The sequence below is a fragment of the Ipomoea nil genome, unplaced genomic scaffold (assembly GCF_001879475.1).
Source record: "Ipomoea nil cultivar Tokyo-kokei standard unplaced genomic scaffold, Asagao_1.1 scaffold2922, whole genome shotgun sequence".
Taxonomy (NCBI): Eukaryota; Viridiplantae; Streptophyta; class Magnoliopsida; order Solanales; family Convolvulaceae; genus Ipomoea; species Ipomoea nil.
Window position 1 is genome coordinate 443,657 of NW_017619350.1, and position 19,957 is coordinate 463,613.

The 19,957-nt window shown below is 35.9% G+C and overlaps 4 protein-coding genes and 1 long non-coding RNA gene across 5 annotated transcripts; 4 read left to right on the forward strand and 1 right to left on the reverse strand.

The window, feature by feature from the left end:
- Positions 1 to 3,629: 3,629 nt before the first annotated feature.
- LOC109161247 (transcription initiation factor TFIID subunit 14b-like) lies at positions 3,630 to 5,783 on the forward strand. Its single transcript, XM_019309568.1, has 6 exons — positions 3,630 to 3,856; positions 3,963 to 4,051; positions 4,135 to 4,356; positions 4,577 to 4,764; positions 4,857 to 4,978; positions 5,449 to 5,783. Exons 1-6 carry the CDS (start codon positions 3,740 to 3,742, stop codon positions 5,533 to 5,535), a joined length of 825 nt encoding a protein of 274 aa, XP_019165113.1. The 5' UTR covers positions 3,630 to 3,739; the 3' UTR covers positions 5,536 to 5,783.
- Positions 5,784 to 6,835: 1,052 nt separating this feature from the next.
- LOC109161311 lies at positions 6,836 to 7,456 on the forward strand. Its single transcript, XR_002050896.1, has 3 exons — positions 6,836 to 7,171; positions 7,237 to 7,302; positions 7,346 to 7,456. It is a non-coding gene; the product is annotated as an uncharacterized LOC109161311 (long non-coding RNA).
- Positions 7,457 to 8,783: 1,327 nt separating this feature from the next.
- LOC109161262 (auxin-responsive protein SAUR50-like) lies at positions 8,784 to 9,095 on the forward strand. The gene has a single exon (XM_019309585.1). It carries the CDS (start codon positions 8,784 to 8,786, stop codon positions 9,093 to 9,095), a length of 312 nt encoding a protein of 103 aa, XP_019165130.1.
- A 5,875-nt stretch (positions 9,096 to 14,970) lies between these two features.
- LOC109161296 (auxin-induced protein 6B-like) lies at positions 14,971 to 15,866 on the reverse strand. The gene has a single exon (XM_019309630.1). It carries the CDS (start codon positions 15,829 to 15,831, stop codon positions 15,376 to 15,378), a length of 456 nt encoding a protein of 151 aa, XP_019165175.1. The 5' UTR covers positions 15,832 to 15,866; the 3' UTR covers positions 14,971 to 15,375.
- A 1,843-nt stretch (positions 15,867 to 17,709) lies between these two features.
- On the forward strand, positions 17,710 to 19,875 carry LOC109161427 (amidophosphoribosyltransferase, chloroplastic-like). Its single transcript, XM_019309827.1, has one exon. It carries the CDS (start codon positions 17,845 to 17,847, stop codon positions 19,612 to 19,614), a length of 1,770 nt encoding a protein of 589 aa, XP_019165372.1. The 5' UTR covers positions 17,710 to 17,844; the 3' UTR covers positions 19,615 to 19,875.
- Positions 19,876 to 19,957: the final 82 nt, after the last annotated feature.

The window sequence follows — 19,957 nt, forward strand, 5'->3', positions numbered from 1 at the left end:
TAGTACCCAATGATTAGGGAATTGTTAGGCCGAGGTCGGTAAAACCTCTAAGGAACAAGTCCAACATTCTGATAGTACCTATAGCTTTTGACAGTAGTAATAAGCGTTTGATCCTAACAAGCTGTATCAGAGTCAGGTCACTTGGTTGGTGTTGGACCAAGTCCTACTAGCTTGATCCTAACATATATCAAACTTACAGTCTACGAATATCTGGAAAAAAAAAAAACTTTAATGATGAAACTGTCTAATGGATATATGAAATTACACTACCAACTACCTGACCCATAGGCCATATTCATAACCGAGCATAGCCTGTGTTCCAACATCATGCGAGTACTTATGTTCACAAGTTGAAGACACACAATTAACTCCGGTTGTCTGCATGCATTTTTGGACTACAAAACATATATACATATGATCTTCATCAATTTGCCTGGTCAGCTAAGTAACGTAACTGATATATCTAGGAGAAATCAATGCATGTTCTTGATTTCAATCCGGCCACTTGTCCTTAAAATATGGAAACTTGTTTGGGAATGGGGACCTGCATGTAGGCTCCAATTCACGTGCACTTCACCAAAGCTCGTCTCCCAAGTTGACATGCCCGCACTTATACCTTAAATTACTCAGAATCATGAAATTTTGGTGGATGGCAAAACCACATGTTACTTCATGTGCTGCTGTCTGTCATCAACCTATATTTTCTTCATATATATATATGTATAAGCTACCATTTGTCCCTATATACACGTACACACACACACATATATACATATATATACTTGAGCCATATATCCTTTGTCTGGAGACTTAGCTTGTTGATCGAGTCAAGCCGAGGATCGAAGAATTTGGGGTTGATCATCCCATGGGCGGCCTCACAATTCCCTGCAGAGAGGATGATTTCATTGACATCATTTCTACCTCATCTGGAATACACAATTCTGTAAAACAAACAGAAAAGACAGAATTCCTGAGATTTACCATGTAAATCATAAAAAAAGAGAGCTTAAAAACAGCAAATATATTACACTTCATTAGTGCATCAGATTTTCAAGATTTTTTTTTTTTTTTCTGGACATATAACTTTAGTGCAATGCTATTAGCTTCAGTGTTATAGTCCATATATAGTTTATGCATAACTATATATATATGGACACAGTACAGAACATGAACATGTATTCAATCTTCCAAAAGTCGGGCGTCCGAGGGGCGCCTAGTGCCTAGGCGGCCTAGTAATCCTAGTATATTGTCTTTACTTTTTTCATTCAGGGCCGTAAGTTGTTAGATTGTTATAATTCTCCAAACTAGTGAACTACATATGTTATATGGTTAGTTGAGTACATGGGTAGAGGAATATAGAAGATGAGCAACCGAGCAGGAAAAAAAAACCACTTGACAGAGCTGATAAAGCCCAGTTGGACGCTGACTCAGTGCAGTTGGCCGGTTAGTCGGTCAGCTGACTAAAAGCCGTCGTCTAGGGCTGAAATTGTCTCGACCTAGAAGCGCTTAGGCTGATTTTTACAACACTACATGTATATGATGTAGGCTTCCCAACTGTAAGGGGCTATTTTAATTTAAGCTGCAGAAACTCCTTCAAGTGTAATTGAAATTCATTATATTTTTGAAAAAAAATTAAGAGCTAGTATAATGTTGCATAATAATATGCTAATGAGAGAATTATTTCTTGTCTGCATTTATTGGATTAGCCATATCCCTTCCCTCATTTAATACTATTTGGTTATCATCAATACCTAACGTTCAAACATCATGTCCAGCAACAACTCCCTCATAATTATCTGATTTATCTCATCAACTTTGTCACTTTGTCCTCCTAATTCATGCGTATTATTTGTTTTTGCTTAGCTCTATCATTGTATATTGTTACATCTACATACTAACACACTAAAAATCAACAGCCTGTCATGCATTCAACTGCTTTCTGAAGTTTATCACATTCATGATTCATGTTGTCTCTTTGAGTGCTACTTTGTAGAGAACATGCATATATAAGCCTCAATCCATTCTTATCCGCAGGGGCGGGCCTAGAAAATCATCTGAGTGGGAGCAAAGTTTCAATGACATTAGAAATGTCAATGACAAAATATCAAATACCCATAATACAAAATACATTATAAATTACAATAGTTTAGAGTTCCAACCAACTAAACTACTCAAACATTTACTACTCATATATAGATTTTATATATATATATTTTTTTTTTGAATGCTACTAGCTCTATTACATTATATAGATTTTATATATAATTTAATGCTATATGTATATATATACATACATACATATATATATATATATATATATATATATATATATATATATATATATATATATATATATATATAAAAGGGGGTGGGGGTGGGGGAAGGGACAATTGCCCCTACTGTGGGTCCGTCCCTGTTTATTCGATTGGTTTGATTTTTATTGTGGTATTCATCTCCTCTCTGATCGGTAACACTCCCACACGGCCACACTGCCTTTGAAACAAAATTTTAAGTGATTCGGTTGAATCAAGTGAACAGTTGAGCTAGTCATGTGGGGTCAGTCTTCTCTATTGTTATGGTTTAGGTGCTTTCACAATGAGTTGGAAAGCAACCCTTGCGATATCGGTCTCATGTGGTGGTGTCTATCATTGTGGATTTGTGCTACCATTTCACCACAAAACATATGGATATGTATGACCTACCATTTGCATTTATAGGCTTCTCAGAACTACATACTGAAAATATATATTTCTCTGCTACTCTCTGCAGAATCCAAGAATTCCTTCACTTTTACTTGTGCCAAGTGTAACTCATTCTAGCAGAATCTTCAAGATCATATCATGGCTATCAGAGTGCCAAGTGTAACTCATTCTAGCAGAATCTTGAGGAAGTTTTCTTCTCGAGATATCCCGAAAGGCCATCTTGCTGTTTATGTTGGCCAGGATGATCAGAATAAGAGATATGCGATTCCAATATCATATTTGAGCCACCCTTACTGGTTTCAAGACATGTTGAGTCAAGCAGAGTAAGAGTCAATCAGAAACTATTCTATGGAAGTTGAATCTTCTACATTTGAGACAGTTATAGCAATTATACTATGATATATCCATTCCTTGTAGGATCTTTCATCAGTACCAGTATGTAATATACAATCTTGGTTTATAGTAAATCTTTAATTTGTTTGTCAAATGATAACCTCATCATAATTCTCTATATATGACCTTTATCTTCACTTGATATCAGAAGTTTTGAGTTATAGAATCCCATACGAATTGTTATGTAACATACAATATTTCATCTAATTATATATACCTGTTTGCATACCTAATAATAAAAATATTATTAAAAAAGAAAAGAAAAATCTGTCAAGTTGATCGGACCGACTTATTAACGTTATTAGTTTGAACCAATTAGTTATAAGTTTTTCACAGTGTAATCCTAATATCCTATCAATAAAATTATTACACGGGAAGATAGTATAACTAGATCTATTGGAGATTTGGAGTTCATATATCATATTCTGAGCTTGAAAACATAGATGGTTAATGAGATGAAATTTTAATACTAATATACCCTTTTTGCTGATTGGTCATAGGCTGAAGAAAGCATAGACGCGCCCACATACAATCTTTTTCTCTCCAAAACCCTGCCCTCAAATTTGGTACGACTATCGCATGAACAAAAAAACCCTAATTTCAATTTAATCAATCAATATTCAATACAACAACGGCATCCTAGAATGATTCAGAACTCGTCGGTGAAGAAGCATGGTTCGGATCAGTCCGACGTAGCCGGATCCACCCCAAGGTCTCAGCGCACAAAAATCGTTAAATCTTCTGACGATAATGAAAGAAAGGTGAAATATTGTCACTCTCAATTCAAATAGTTTAGAACAATTGACAATTTTATTATTCTTTGGAGCTTCTTATTGAAACTTATTGTTAACCTTTGGGGTATTTTAGAGCTTGGCAAAGAAGGTTAAAGACCTTGAAATTAGTGTTCCAATTGTTTACGGAAACATTGCATTTTGGCTTGGTAAGAAGGCAAGCGAGTGAGTATTCTAAAGTTGATAGCTTTTTATGTCTATCTGTTGTTTGATCAAATGCCTGACTGTATTCCTTGTTTTTGGGATAGGTATCAGTCGCATAGATGGACTATTTATGTTCGTGGAGCAACAAATGAGGATCTGGGTGTAGTCATAAAGCGTGCAGTTTTCCAATTACACTCAAGTTTTAACAATCCTACAAGGGTGGTGGAAGTTCCACCTTTTGAGGTGTCGGAGTGTGGATGGGGTGAATTTGAAATTGCTATTACCCTTCATTTCCACAGTGATGTTTGTGATAAGCCATTGCACTTGTGAGCTTTTTTTCTTTACTATTGTTCTCTCTTTTGTATTGGGTTTTGCCTAGAAATTTAACTGTACCACCCAGTGCTGAAATGCTGACACAGATTAGACTCGGTCATATCCATTTATTCCGCACAAGTAATCTTTTTTAGCTAACTAGTTTTACAGTCTTAGGTTGCTTCACATTTCACATACTTTGCAAAGTGTGATGCATTTATTTTCAAATTGCAGGTATCACCATCTGAAGTTATATCCCGAGGATGAATCTGGTGCTTTATCCATTAAGAAACCCGTAGTTGTTGAATCATATGATGAAATTGTTCTTTTTGAACCTTCAGAGACTTTTCTCGCACGTGTGCAGAATCATCCAGCAGTTAGTGTGCCCAGATTACCTTCTGGTTTTACTTTACCTCCTGCTGGTGTGTTTTGAATATTTTGTCATTTCAATTGGTCTGTTTATTATACCTTGTTGTCGTTGTTGAGTTACTATTTACTCTCTGTCTATATGTAGCACCGTTGGAGGATATTGACAAAAGGAAGAGAGGTGATACCAAGGATCATCCTCAAAGCCAATGGTTCACCAATTTCTCTGAGGCAGATGAGCTGCTAAAGCTTACAGCAGCACGCCAGCAGGTTAGTATGGCTTAGATGCTTTTCATTTTGTGTAGACTATGTGGTGGTTTTTTTTTTTTTTTTTTTTTTTTTTTTTCTTTATAGCGTTTACAAGCTAATAAGTAATTGTGAAATTTTCATGAAATATACTCCTTTCATGTTTGGCAGAAACTACTACCTAGAATAGATGCTTGATTCAATTTATGACTTTCTTAGGTTTAAAGGGGGTATTTCTGTACAAACAAACACAGAACAAACTGAAAACTCATAGGCTGCAACTAGTTGTGTAGAACAAAATGTTTACTTTGTATTCCTAAATGTCTAAAGCTCTGACAATAAAACTCAGTTTGATACAGCTACACATGTCGGATAGTTTAGCTACAAATAGAATATTTAGTACATATGATTATAGCATTTGCTCTAGTCCTGACTAAGGAACCAATAGCAAGGTGATGCTTTTTAAACCTGTTCTGTTCCTTTTAATGTTGTAGGTACAAGGTCATATTGCCAGGCTAAGAAGGCAGATGAGCTTGATTGATGGGCAGAATCAGCAATTGAAATCTGTGACCGAGTTTTGAAAGTATATCATATTCAAAACAGTCATTCAATTTTAAGTTGTTAAGAGCTCTGCTGAGATTTTTTTAGCTGAAAATTGTTGTATTATTAGTTATTCCAAATACAATGTTTTTTAGTCTTTCTCTTGTTTTTTTTTTTTGTTTTTTTTTTTTTTGGGTTGTATTTTCCTCAGGAAAAAGAAATACACTTTTACCAAGCAAGAAATGTAAATGAGTTCTTAGTTGATTCAAGCTAACTTTGTCATCTGTAAGTTCTTCATATACACGTTTAACAACAACAACAATTTTTTGTTTAAATGCTATTGGTTTACCACATAAGTTCTGGTGAATATATACTTTTTGTTTCTTGCATTGGATATTCTTAGTTCCAAATATAGTTTTCTTATTCATTCAAAAGTTATACATTCTACACTTCTACCACGCTTTCCTGTATGATTTTATCTTTATTTGCACCTTTTTATACAGTGGAATAGATTTTGTATATTTGTTCAAAATAGTGAGAGAACGGTTCCCAGAGTTTTGATGGGCTATTTATGTGCTATCAGAAATATTTTCAAGGCATTTACTTGTGTATTTATTTACTGCTTAGTATATGGTTCTTTTCCTTACATTTACAAATAATCTGTGGATCCTATAGAACTAATTCTTGTTGGAATGGAGATGAGTGTTATGGTCTCAAGGACATCTTATGGTTGATGTTAACTGAGGTATTTATTTTGCTACTCTGCATAGATTATGTACCATGATATCATCTTGCATGAACATTTGTATGGTGTTTATTGATGGTATACAACGGTATTGAATTTCTCATTTGCACACATGAACATTAGTATATTGTTTATTGACAGTATGGAATGACCCTTATGCAGATGGAGCCTGGCTTGTTGCTTACTGTATCTTTTAGGTCCTGATATTACTCAGTAAATGTGAAGCTTTCAGTTTAGGGTGATGTGAGTAGCACCATGGAGATAAAAGCCATCGTATATGAACATGCTGATTTTAGAGAGCCTTGAAGCATTGTCTTCACTGCTCACGTTTAGGTAGTTGGGGGGAGGGGGGGACTGGGGCCAAGGATAACATGGTCTTCATGTGCTTACACAGGAGTCTGTGTCACCATCACCTGAAAGAACAAATGTGATTGATAATGAGTGATTAGTTTCTTAAGATCACTGCATTTTGGTGAGAACAAAAAGGGCGCAGAGTCCGTTATATCTGCACCCACTATTCAGTTCTCATATGATTTATCAATAAATCATCATAATGACACAGGTTAAATCACTCAGAATCATCAATCTACTTTCAGTTGTTCAAAATTCCAATTTTCAGCTACACAATGCATCTTGCCCACTCTTCTTGCATTTGCTTTGTGTACTTGTGTTTCCAACTTGCATCTGTAATGAAAGCAGCAGATTAATCAAGAAAGTGACAACTGAGCTATTATGCTGGTCATTTGTCCCACCAGCAATTTGTACAGCCATTATGTGGAAAACGGATTATTGTATACGTTTTCTGACGTTGGCATTAGTATTCGCACTTGGATGTCTTGAAACTTGAAAGTATGTGTGGATGGGAAGCTGAAAAAGACCTTATTAAGGTATGATACAGAGTGAAATTAAGAAAGAAATGACCATTGCCTGATGTTAGTAAAGCATTACATTGGTTTTTAGCCTTTCTGAACTCTTTTCTGAGCCTTAGAACATGCAGGTACATGACTTATTTCCCCATTACAGAGCCATGCTATGAAGATATCATGGTGCTCCTTCCAGGAGGGTACCTTTCTGGCTGATATTATTGATTCTATTCTACATTGCAGGGATTCTGCTGTTGTGGGGAAGGGGAGGGGAGGACCACATTGTAAGTATCAGGTAAGTTTTACTCATTTGAGAGTATCTTTACAGTTTGTTGAAAGGGGTTTTATTTGAATTGTATTAGGGCCAATCAAACTGAAATGTAGATATGGGCAGGAGAACTAAATTCTTGAGAAATTAAAAGGGTGTGGAGATGAGTTAGAGACAAAATGTTGGAAATGGGAATAAAAGTATAATCTGAAAGGTATGGTGTTGGAGATTGGACACCAACCTTCCCAGCTGCCAAATGTTGCATTAAACTAACTAGAGATCTAAAATCTTTTCAAATAATGTATAAAATTTTTAAGAATTTTTACAATATACCATTCAATCAAAAAGATAAGTGTTAAAAGTGATTAGTTTAACCAGGACAAATAATTACTCCGTAATGTACATTTTATTTTTTGTTTATTATGAATGGAAATCTAAAACATAAGAGAAACAAGGAACCTCTCTAGGTTTAAGGACACCGAACTTATCTTCGAACAAGATCTTTTGAAGGGACAAAAGATGATTTTCAATCAAGTACAAGCTTTAAGCAGCATGATAGATTGAAGCTTTAGTTAAATGGAAAATCAACAACTCTATTATGTTATGTGTGATTGATTTATTGTATCCTCTTTTATTTTTAGTAGCATCCTATAATTTATCAAAATAGAATAGATAAGGAAAAAAATATATATGAAAAGACTAAGGAAATTTCGGTTCAAAGCACTCAGAATCCAGGAAATAAGAAAGAGGGCCCGCATTGTCATTAGGAGAGCCAACAAAGAATGTGGATCCCATTGTGCATTGGGCCTATTAACCCCCACCACCACTTTCCATAATCTTTATTTTCTTTAACTTATTTTCAAATTTAAAAAAAAAAAAAAAAAAAAACTTTTTGAAGTTTACTAGTGACTCTGTTACTTGTTCAATATATTGATGCACAAAGAGTGAATGTACCCGTTCGAATTTGTGATCTCTCATTTAAGAAAATTAACAGCCATGCCACTTGACCACAAAGGTTTTTGGCTGATTTAATTTAAATACGGAGTATAAGTGTTTTTAGATGAAACTTTCCCTAAAAAAAAATTTCATAATTGTCTGATTTTAAATCTTGTGAAGAATTATAATATTAAAAATAGAGCAAATGACTTGATATAAGAATATAAGAATTATTTTTATATTATTTTCAATATTTATTTTCCTGAAATCTATTTTTTAAAAAAATTAAAAAAAAAAAAAAACCATATATCCTCTGCTCTTTTAATTTCTTCCTCCATAAATACCTTCATATCTACTTCACCCCACTCCACTAGTCTTCACATTCTTGCATTCTTTCTTCTCATTCAATCGCTAAATATAATATAATATAATATTATATTCCAAACTTAATAAAATAAAATAAAAAGAAAAGTGGGAATGAGAAAATCAAGCAAGCTTCCTCAAGCTGCGGTTCTAAAGCAGATGATCAGAAGGTGCTCCAGTCAGTTCAAGCAGAAACACGGGTACGCCGGCGACGACCTTCCGGTGGACGTGCCGAAAGGGCATTTCGCAGTCTACGTCGGCGAAAACAGAAGCAGATACATAGTACCAATCTCGTTCTTGGATCACCCCCAGTTTCAATGTCTCCTCAGACGCGCCGAGGAAGAGTTCGGATTCCATCACGAAATGGGCATCACCATTCCCTGCGACGAGATGGCTTTCCGATCGCTCACGGCAATGCTCCGGTAGACTCACCTCCAACTCTATATTTATATATATGTGTGTGTGTATATATGAAGACTTTGCGCGGAGAAGATGGCTGCTTAAGATGAAGCTCTGATCTGATCGGTCTGATCTGTGTTTAGCTTTTATCTTTTTTCAACGTCTTAATTCCTTCGCCGGAGTATATTGTTTTAGATTTCTTGTAAGTTGCAAATTTTCCCGAGCTCATTTTGGGTCAATCACCTCTAATTTGCCCGGCCGATCCCATTTCATGTTGTTTATGGGTTCTTCTTAATTTGTAAAAAAAAAAAAAAAAATGAAAATTTTCCTCGCAGGCCAGGGATGTGTTTCAACCTACAATCCTCCCTGCGAGAGAACTTGATTAATGTTATGCCTTTTTCTTTTTTCCTTTTTTTTTTTCGAAGAAATTAATGTCATGGTTTTGGCTTACCTAGTAGTTGCATGCAAATTTTCTCTTTATCCCATCGATCACAGGAAACCACAAACATGTATACGTAGTTACAATGTATGTCTGGTTATGTAATACTAATTTGAATTCAACTCGAGTAATTAACACCGTACAGACAAAATTTGATTCGGGATAATTGGCGGATCGGAGGAAGGGTAGGGGACCATGGATATGAGAGGGACAAAGAATACTGATGATGCTTAGGGATGGTCCTGGATTCCTCTGAATGCCATTATTGCAATGGCGACTTCTTTTAGTTTCAGCCACAAATCTGAAAAATGTATGCATTCAAGTTGCATCCAAAACTACTTGCGTATAGTAACCTATCCTCAGGGCTGTCCATGGAGTAGATGGGATACCAACTTATCTTTAATTTCCTCTATTCATGCATGCTATTGCATTCAATTACTCACCCCCCCCTTCTACATCACACAATTCTCATCTCCCCGGCCTGCTCTCTAAAATATATCTTCCTCAATTAACCCGATCAGTTAAGTTATGGACAATATAAACTGATTTACCAATTACAAGACAGACTTCACTCATAACATACTTTAAGAGTTTAAAATAATAATTACAATTTTTTTCATTGCACATGGTATGTCAAAAGTCACAAAATAGTGATAAAATATTTATATAGATAGTATTAAATGAAGGTAGGTTTGAATGAAATGTCCGGTCCAGTCATTTTATTGTAAGGCTGTATACCTATATATATACACCTTACTGGGTATACTAATTAGTGGGAATTAATTAAACGTACGGAAACCTAACGGTGACGGAGAAATATAACTTTAATTTCATGCATGCACGAAAGATGTTTCAACAAAATTTAGGCAAGGTGGTGGTAGTACTACGCACGTACAAACAGACCGTTTAACTCCCAAATGAATGAATTGTCGGGGCCAACAACTATTATAGCTAGCTAAGAAATTATTTTTATTTAAAAAAAAATTGAAAATGAAAATGAAAATGGTCATCTCATAATCTTAAGTTCATGTACGGCTCATAATTATTGATGGGTTTTGGATCTGATACCGTCCAGCCCTTAATCATATACTGGATGGAATGCAGATATGAATTGTCTGGTTGTCTCTCACTAAAGCTGGTAAACCGACGAATTAGATCAGAAATAATGCTCCAATAATAATTTTTTTTTATACCAACAAAAAAAAATAGTTATAAGCGAGTGAGGATTTGACTAAGTCTAGTTGTGATTGTTCAAGGGTTGTCCAATCTACATATGATTTACTGTGTAGTGTACGAATGTGATGGAAATCATTAATCATGTACTCCGTATTATTTATAGTTAATGAACACGAATATAAAAAAGGATAAATGTTTTTAAAAAAGAAAAAGGATAAATGATGAAAAAACAATTGCTTTTACTATTAAACAAGTGTTGGTTTTACCAGTATCGGAGTAGTCACTTGACAGGGCCAAAATTACGGATCAAATAAGTATAAATAATTGAGAGAAAAAAAAAAAAAAACACTATAATTTTAACGTGAAATCGAAAGGTAAAAATCACAAATTTTTTTGGACGGTATTAAGTCAAAATCACTGTATTTTGGTAGTTTGGTACATGTATAATAGGGTGCTCTCTAGATGATGTGGGATTCTAGAGAGGATTTCGATGCCCCTATTTGTGATTGATTAAGACATTTTATAGTGGGAAAATAGGTCAAATATATGGTAATTCAGTATTTATGGTGGAGTATGGTAATTAATGGGATTAGAAAGTGATTTTAGGAAGGAAAAGGATAATTTAGGAGGTATGAGCGAATTTATGTTGTCATATAATTCCTTCCTTTACCGTCGCGGTTGATTGGCCAAGTCCCGAACCGAGTGCTGAATCCGAGTGCCAGTCCGACTACCATCTAATGCAAGACTGACTACATGTAGTCCATGTTCCATCAACAGGTTTGTAAGATCAAGACGTGTTATCTCTTTCTTGATAACATATACTCACTTTGTCCCTAATTGTTGATTGTCTCATTTGCTTTTTGCACGGTTTTTAATACTTCCAAACAAATGTAACTAACTTTTCAATTTTGCCAATCAAAAGTAAGCGTTATTTATACAAAATGCAATTGTAATTACCTCCAGAAATTTGAAAAATCAAAATGATAAATTAGAAAAATATAGAGTGATAGTTATGTTCAATTTTAAAAGAACGACACTATTTTGAAACAAACTAAAAATGAAAGTAAGACAATTAAAATGAGACGGAGGGAGTACAATATTTATAATCTCAAACAACCATTGAGCAACAGCTAATCGGATTACGTACTTCCTAACCGTCCAATTGTCCCTATATCTTTTGGGAACTGCCACGGGCTCTTTAGGTCTCGCACACCAATTGGACAATTTTACGTGCAACTCTATAGTCTACAAGCTGGTTAAGGATTTGAGCAAATCATAGGTTCGACAATTCTTAGTCCTAGACTACGTACTGGTTTTGATTTGACAATTTGAAGGTCCAAGACCCAAACACAAAATCAACTTGGGACCAAGATTGATTTTTTTTAAGCATATTAAAATTTATTTTAATAAAATAATTAGCAATTTTCATCATAAAAAATAATTGGCGATGCGACGGACTAGACAGACGAAAGTGAAGTTGATAAAGGATTAGACGGGGTGAGGGCCTACGAAAGCCCAGTACTGGAAAGTGGAACAACATATGCCATCTGATCAATTATCAAAACAAATTGGTTGCGGGCCGGGGCCTTCGGGTCAAGTCAATTGCCCCAAATTATGTCTACTGTGCGCATCATTGATAAGACCACCACGTGTCAATCCATAAACTACTACATCATGTCTGGCTAACTATAGAAACTACCCATTTGTACTACCTACCTTATGTTTGCTCCAATTTATTCATTATTTTTTTCCGAAAACAAACTTATTATCTTATCCCCTTTCTTTATTTAGATGAATTGCTACACAATTGCCGTCCATGTCCCTTCAAAGGCTTGAAACACTAGACCAACCATATTAGTTAAGTAAAATTTCGTGGAGTTGAGTAGATCTCACAATTTGTGTACATGTGTTCGTAAGGGATCGACACGTAATCTATTACTATATTTTTAAAAGAGGCAGATGAACGAAATTTAAAATCAATAATGACCAAGATTTTAGAAAATTTTTTTTCATACATAGTGAGATAATTTTTTTTTTTTCTAGATTTGGAAAATAATAATCTTGTAATTTTAGTAAATAGCTTGCGCCAAATCTGGGCTTGTTTAGCCAAAGATTTGATGATTGGAATTTAAGTTTTTTTTTTTTTTTTTTGGGCCTAACACTTGTGTATAAATGCCCTAATAAAATGGTTTAGAATTTTCTAAGGTTAAGGCATTTTAGCACTAAAATCATAGTTGTGGATGAAAATTGATATTAAAACAATAACCGTGGATGAAATTTAATAAAAATTAAACATGTGAACTAAAACTATCATTTTGTTAATACTCGTGGGACCAAAATTGATATTTGCTCATTTCAAACTTTTTCGTAATTGACATTAAGATGTAAAATGTTATTTTTGAAATCACAAATATAATCACAAGCTGTATTCCAACGACATAAAATGGATAGGAGTGGAACAACAATATCTCCGTTGGTTGGGATAGGGCGGTGCATGCAAACCTAATTAGCTAGCTAGCTAGCTACAGTTTCCTACTTTTCTTACACACAACCATCCTTAATACAACATTATATTGCTTTCCAGTACGTACAAGGTGACAAACTGATGACAAATCAATTATGTTTTGTCGTTAAAGTTCACATCCCACTTCTTTACGCCTTTCACTTTTAATTTCATTCAATCCGTTGATTCCTTTCCGTAACCAAATTGAAGTTTCTCTCCTGCAACATGCGCCACTCAAACTATAACATTTTTACGTTACGTTAATTAATCATAATTATTATTTGCATATATGGGGCAGGGAAGAAAGCTAGCTAATACACTTTCATACATAATTGGGATGTCCCCTCCAATGGATGTAAACAAAAAAAAATAATACTCCGTAAATCATATATATATATATATATATATATATATATATATATATATATATATATATATAGACAAAAGTTCAAATGTGGTCGCACCTTTTCGTGCTAGTGTGCAGCCACTTGATAAAATACATACACCAATAGTGTTAACAAAATGCACTAATAGTGTTAGGAAAATGCACAAATACACCAAAAAACTCACAACACACCCAAAAAAATTCACTATAACTTCTCACACCCTAATTGTGCATTTTCGATTACTGTGTGATGCTTTTTGTTCATACCTAATGACTAATGGTGCGTTTTTGGTGATGCATACCTTGTTTGTGCATGTGTTTTTGTTGTGCATTTCCTAACATTGTTGGTGTATATTTGTATAACTATTGGTACGGCCGCACTGATCGCACAGAAAGGCAGGACCGCACCTAAAATCGACTATATATATATATATATATATATATATATATATATATATATATATATACATATAATTACATTCATGTAAAAACATGGCTTAAAATACAAACGTGTGGACATTTCTGGATTGTTGGATTTTGGGTATCTAAGGTTGTGATTAGTTTTTATGATTTTGTGTGCTGCCCGCCTATGTGCACTGTCGTTCATGGACGTGTGCGCGCCGGCTCAAACACTGTGAATTCACACATGCATACTACAATGGATGTGTGCATACCCGCATCCAAGAGTGTGCACGATATATGAATGTGAATGCAACCCATATATATATATATATATATATATATATATATATATATATATATATATATATATATATATAATGTATTACGGAGTAATATTGATGTCCATTATATATATCCACCTAGCTTGGTTACACTACATTTATTGTTCCAGATTGAAAGTCTCCATCTCCCTCGGCCTTTCCCAATACCCTACTCTGGTCTACCTTGCAAGTAAAATTATGTGCTTTTTTGAGTTGAATAATTAGTTAATTATGTACGACAATGACAACAACACAAAATTCTCATTTTTTTTTCTACACACCTTTATTGGAATATCTTATTTAATAATATCATCAAGTTGACTAGTGTGACTTTACTATATACTACTAAAAAGTTCTTTCCATTATTCATCTTTCATCTTCAATTTGTCATTAATTTAGTAATTACAAAGTTTCAAGTTTAATTCTCGTGGACAATCTATTATCTTTGGTTTCAACCAATAATAAGCTATTACAAATAAATTAAGGTTTAAGGTAAAGTGAGGAGATAAGTATTGGTAGATAGTGATTATATGTTACAGACTCACAGACGCAACACAAAAATGACTGTAATCTGATACATATATAGGACAATAGGAGAAAGAATAATTTAGACATATTGCAAGTGATACACAGATATGAACATACAATATATAGCAGGAGAACATATTCAAGTTCAATTCATTCCTGCTGTCTTTGATAATAACATTAACCCTATCAACTACTACATTAACATTAACGAACGTACACAGTAACATATACAAAGCTTCCATAATCACCGACAAAAGAGAAATTAAAGGCAAAAAATGGAAAAGTAGAGAAATGCATACACGGCCCTACGGATTGAGTAGAACCGGAAAAAATTAAAAGGCTGAAAAGCCTCAAACATTACTACACACATACAGTCCATAACAGAATATATGGATGGACTAGAAAAACATCATATATTTCTTCATGTGTAACTCGGGATGACTGAGTTGACCCGGTTTTCCCTTCCCAGGCTCCGCTTTGCCATCTCCTTAGCAAAAATAAGCAGAGAAAAATTAGAATTTGGAATTGGAGTCGCCGGATCGGATCGGAGCTAATTAACACACTGGTTTGCCGGTGTATTGACGGAGCAACGGCTGAGAATCGCCGAAAAAATCGAGGCCGTTATGGTATCCGACGAGGCAGCACCGCTGGAATTCATTATCGACCTTGACGGAGTTACTGGAACGGGCTCGCGAAATGAAGCGGAGGATTTCCTGGAACAAAGACTCTTCGCAGGGAATAGCGAGTGGGCCGTGATGAGCGAACCCGTATTCCTCCGCCGCCTCAGCCAAGAGCGTCTTGAAAATGGGATGGTTCAGGTACGTTGCGCGAACCACGAACCTCGTGCAACCGCTTCCCACGCAGATCGCCACGTGTCCCTCCGGCACGTCCGCCGGAACGCCGGTTCGATGGGCTGACGATGACGCCGCTTTCCTCCGCCACTGCAGCAGCATCTGCCGGATTCTGACAATGTGGCGAATCTTATTGGATTTTCTGATCCCCATTGACATATCTGTAGTGTAGTAGTAGTGTATGTGAATTCAATCCAAGGCTCTTATTAAAAAGCTAATGCCTGACATGATGACAGCCAAGATTATCCTCGGATACGTGAAAAGGCCAAAGTATCCTCGTATTTGGAGATATTTACGTAATCTTTTTGTGGGGTCAGTCCTCTATTAAGTTTTGGTGAAAGAAGATTGTAATTATGCTCCGTAGATTCGCGTTATTTGGGTATTTTTTTTTTATTACAGTATTAATTACGGAGTACTATTGTATCTTTTTATTTGGCCTTTTGTTCCTCTCTTTCAACATGCCTAATGGAGTATGGCAAATTATGCTGTGGAACTATGCAAGGTGAACACAATTTTAAAATTGTCATAATTGTGAATATAAAGTTAAAAAATTATGATTATAGAGATTCTATAATTATAAACATAGAATTATGAACATAGAGTTTTGTAATTGTGAATATAAAGTTTAATAATTGTGAATATGAAGTTCAAAAATTATGAACATATAACTGTGTCCACCTTACAGGGTAGACACGGTTCCACGACATAACAATTGGTGTAGATGATAATTGGGCTGGGCTGAAATCTGAAAATGAAAAGTGATATGGGCTTGGTTTGATTATTTGGGCCTAAAGTACATAATACAGGGAGTTATTGGGTGAGCAATGGCGTATGGTGGTCCTCTCATAGCATAGATATGGTTGGGTTTCTTAGCCAGTTATTTGTAAGCCAATTCTCTTGGTACCAAATGGATTAAACCTCACTTTCATGAGTTTCATCATATGACAAATGCTGCTGTTGACCTCTTAGGCAGATACATATGTTTTTAATTTGTAAATATTATTGAATAACGTCTAATGTCATTCAAAAAAAAAAAAAAAAAAAAAAGAATAACGTCTAATGTTATTGAAGGAACCAACCCATTATCAAATCCAATTTAACAACTTTTCATTTAAAGATCCTAATCAATTGGCAAAATGACTGGAGATCGAGTCCCACCAACAGCATTGTGGGAGCAACCTTTCAAAGTGAGGGGCTTCTTGTACGCAATAAGTAAATGTCTAACCTGTGTGCTCACCGTCTCATCATAAGATGAATCGGGTCAGGAATAAAAATTTTGTTACTTAGAAGAGTAAATGTAGTCCTTTTAAGGGAAAATATAATAATTTTACATTTCGATTTAAAAGTATTACTTTTTTTTTTTTTCTCAAAAGTATTAAAATTTTTCTTTATAAGTAAGGGGCACTTGTCAACGTTACTTATTACGAAAAATGTAACATTCACATTTGGTCATATTATTATTGTGACAATATCATTTTTTGTCCTTAGTCAACAAAATCATTTAAATGTCGTTAAATACAAAGAAGTTTCGATCATTTTTATACAAAGTGAGTTGACCACGTTATATTTAATAATTTTTTTTTTTTAAATCGTAACTGAAAATCGAAATGACTTTATATTTAACGACGATTTTGTTGACTAAGGACCAAAAATAATCTTGCCATAATAATACTAAGGATCAAATGTAAATATTCTGATAAAAATGACTAAAAATGTGACAATTATAAATTTAAGACTAAAAATAGAATTAACTATATTCTAATTACTTGATATTTAAAATTGTGATAAAATTACTTCTCAAAATGGTGATGGAATAGATAAAAAGATAAATCTCAAAAGGTTGGGAAGAATAAATCTCAAAAGGTCATACATTAATTAGATTTCGTAACAATATTAATAATGGCGAAGAATTTTACTAAAGTTGTAAATGCCGGGTTCGAGAACCCGAATTTATTCCCGAGAAGACCAGGTCATTATATAATTGGCATTGTCCCAAACTATTGGGCAACTTGTTAAAGTTTGAAAGAGCAGCCAATCATACGTCGCGGTGAGATTAACGAATCTCACCAACCGTCACTTTACCTAGGACGCGAGTTCTCATAACATAAAACAGCCATAACCTAAGCCCAGCAATTTTGGCTATTCATAGTCCATCAATACCTCAAGTCATCCATGGCCGCCGCCGCCACCGCCACCGCCACCGCAGCTGCTTCCAGTCTACCTGCTCTTTCACCCGTTGGTGAAAGGTCGTTTAACTTCCTCTCCAGGAACCCATGCTTAAAGCCCTTCTCTTTCTTCCAGAAAACCCTCGCAAAACCCTGCCATCTCCCCTGTTCTGCCACCCGCAAATCCATCGTCACGGCGGCGTCAAAAAATCCCATCTCCGATGTCGTCTCGAATCACAAAAATGACGATTACTTCGCTTCTTATTTCGATGATGGCGATAACGAACACCTCCGCGAAGAGTGCGGCGTGGTGGGAATCTATGGCGATCCTGAAGCCTCCCGGCTCTGCTATCTGGCCCTTCACGCGCTTCAACACCGTGGTCAGGAAGGCGCGGGCATCGTGGCGGTTCACGACAACGTTCTCCAGCACTTCACAGGTGTTGGGCTGGTTTCCGATGTCTTCAGCGAGTCCAAACTCGATAAACTTCCCGGCGAATTGGCTATCGGACATGTAAGGTACTCTACAGCTGGTTCTTCCATGCTTAAAAATGTTCAACCTTTTGTTGCCAGCTATAGGTTCGGGTCAGTCGGGGTTGCCCACAATGGCAATTTGGTGAATTACCAAGCCCTGCGAGCTGAGCTTGAGGAAAGTGGATCAATTTTTAACACCAGCTCTGACACAGAGGTAATTCTTCACCTAATTGCTATATCAAAGGCGAGGCCTTTTCTTCTTAGGATTGTTGAGGCGTGTGAGAAGATTAAGGGAGCTTATTCTTTAGTATTTGTGACTGAGGATAAGCTGGTGGCTGTGAGAGATCCTTATGGTTTTCGGCCATTAGTGATGGGTAGAAGGAGCAATGGTGCTGTGGTGTTTGCCTCAGAGACTTGTGCTTTGGACTTGATTGAGGCCACATATGAGAGGGAGGTTATGCCTGGTGAAGTAGTGGTGGTGGATAAGGAAGGGGTTCAATCACTTTGCTTGATGACTCATCCTGAGCCTAAAGCTTGCATCTTTGAGCATATTTACTTTGCTCTGCCAAATTCAGTAGTTTTTGGCAGGTCTGTTTATGAGTCGAGGAGTAAATTTGGGGAAATTCTTGCTACTGAAGCCCCTGTTGAGTGTGATGTTGTGATAGCTGTTCCTGATTCTGGGGTTGTGGCTGCACTTGGTTATGCTGCGAAAGCGGGGGTGCCCTTTCAGCAAGGGTTGATAAGGTCCCATTATGTGGGAAGGACTTTTATCGAGCCATCTCAAAAGATTAGGGATTTCGGGGTTAAGCTCAAGCTCTCACCTGTAAGGGCTGTATTGGAAGGGAAAAGGGTCGTGGTTGTGGACGATTCTATTGTAAGGGGAACTACTTCGTCCAAGATTGTTAGGCTGCTAAAGGAGGCAGGAGCAAAGGAGGTGCATATGAGGATTGCCAGCCCTCCCATTATAGCTTCTTGCTACTATGGAGTGGACACCCCCAGTGCAGAGGAGTTGATTTCCAATAGGATGACTGTGGAAGAAATTAGGGACTTCATCGGATCAGATTCACTCGCTTTTCTCCCCATTGATAGCCTGAAGAACTTATTAGGCAGCGAATCTCCAAATTTCTGCTATGCTTGCTTTTCCGGGAAGTATCCAGTTCAGCCAAGGGGCAAGGTGAAAAGGGTGGGCGACTTCATGGACGATGGATTGAGTGGTAACATGGGTTCCATTGATGGAGGATGGCTACAAGGAACTAGAATTCTGAATGAGAAGGAAGATGAAAAAGTAGTCACAGTTGAGTCTTAGTTGTTGTCTTTGTATTTGAGTTAGCATTCCATTCTGCTAAATTTACTGAATTTAGAAGGTTAGAAGATAAGATCTAAACTGCAGATTGGATACAATTTTGGATATTACATTCCATTTTCAGTGTGTTTTGAATGTGGTGGGTAGAAGTCCTTACTTTTCCATTAGTGGATCAAAGTTGAATGAACATATATTCTTGTTAGCCTCAAGTGTTGCTTATGAATAAATCAATTGAGGAGCCAAATTGAGGTTCTATTTCTATTAAAAAACAAGAGCAAATGAATAATACCATTTAGGCTAAGAAACACACATATCCACTTTGGGGCAATTAAGGTTTGTGCTAAGA

Excerpts from the sequence above, each read along its gene's own strand:
- LOC109161247 (XM_019309568.1), top strand. The coding sequence starts at position 3,740 with ATGATTCAGAACTCGTCGGTGAAGAAGCATGGTTCGGATCAGTCCGAC. Across the intron at positions 3,857-3,962 it reads CTGACGATAATGAAAGAAAG|AGCTTGGCAAAGAAGGTTAA; the intron begins GTGAAATATTGT and ends GGGGTATTTTAG. Across the intron at positions 4,052-4,134 it reads CTTGGTAAGAAGGCAAGCGA|GTATCAGTCGCATAGATGGA; the intron begins GTGAGTATTCTA and ends TTTTTGGGATAG.
- LOC109161262 (XM_019309585.1), top strand. The coding sequence starts at position 8,784 with ATGAGAAAATCAAGCAAGCTTCCTCAAGCTGCGGTTCTAAAGCAGATG.
- LOC109161296 (XM_019309630.1), bottom strand. The coding sequence starts at position 15,831 with ATGTCAATGGGGATCAGAAAATCCAATAAGATTCGCCACATTGTCAGA.
- LOC109161427 (XM_019309827.1), top strand. The coding sequence starts at position 17,845 with ATGGCCGCCGCCGCCACCGCCACCGCCACCGCAGCTGCTTCCAGTCTA.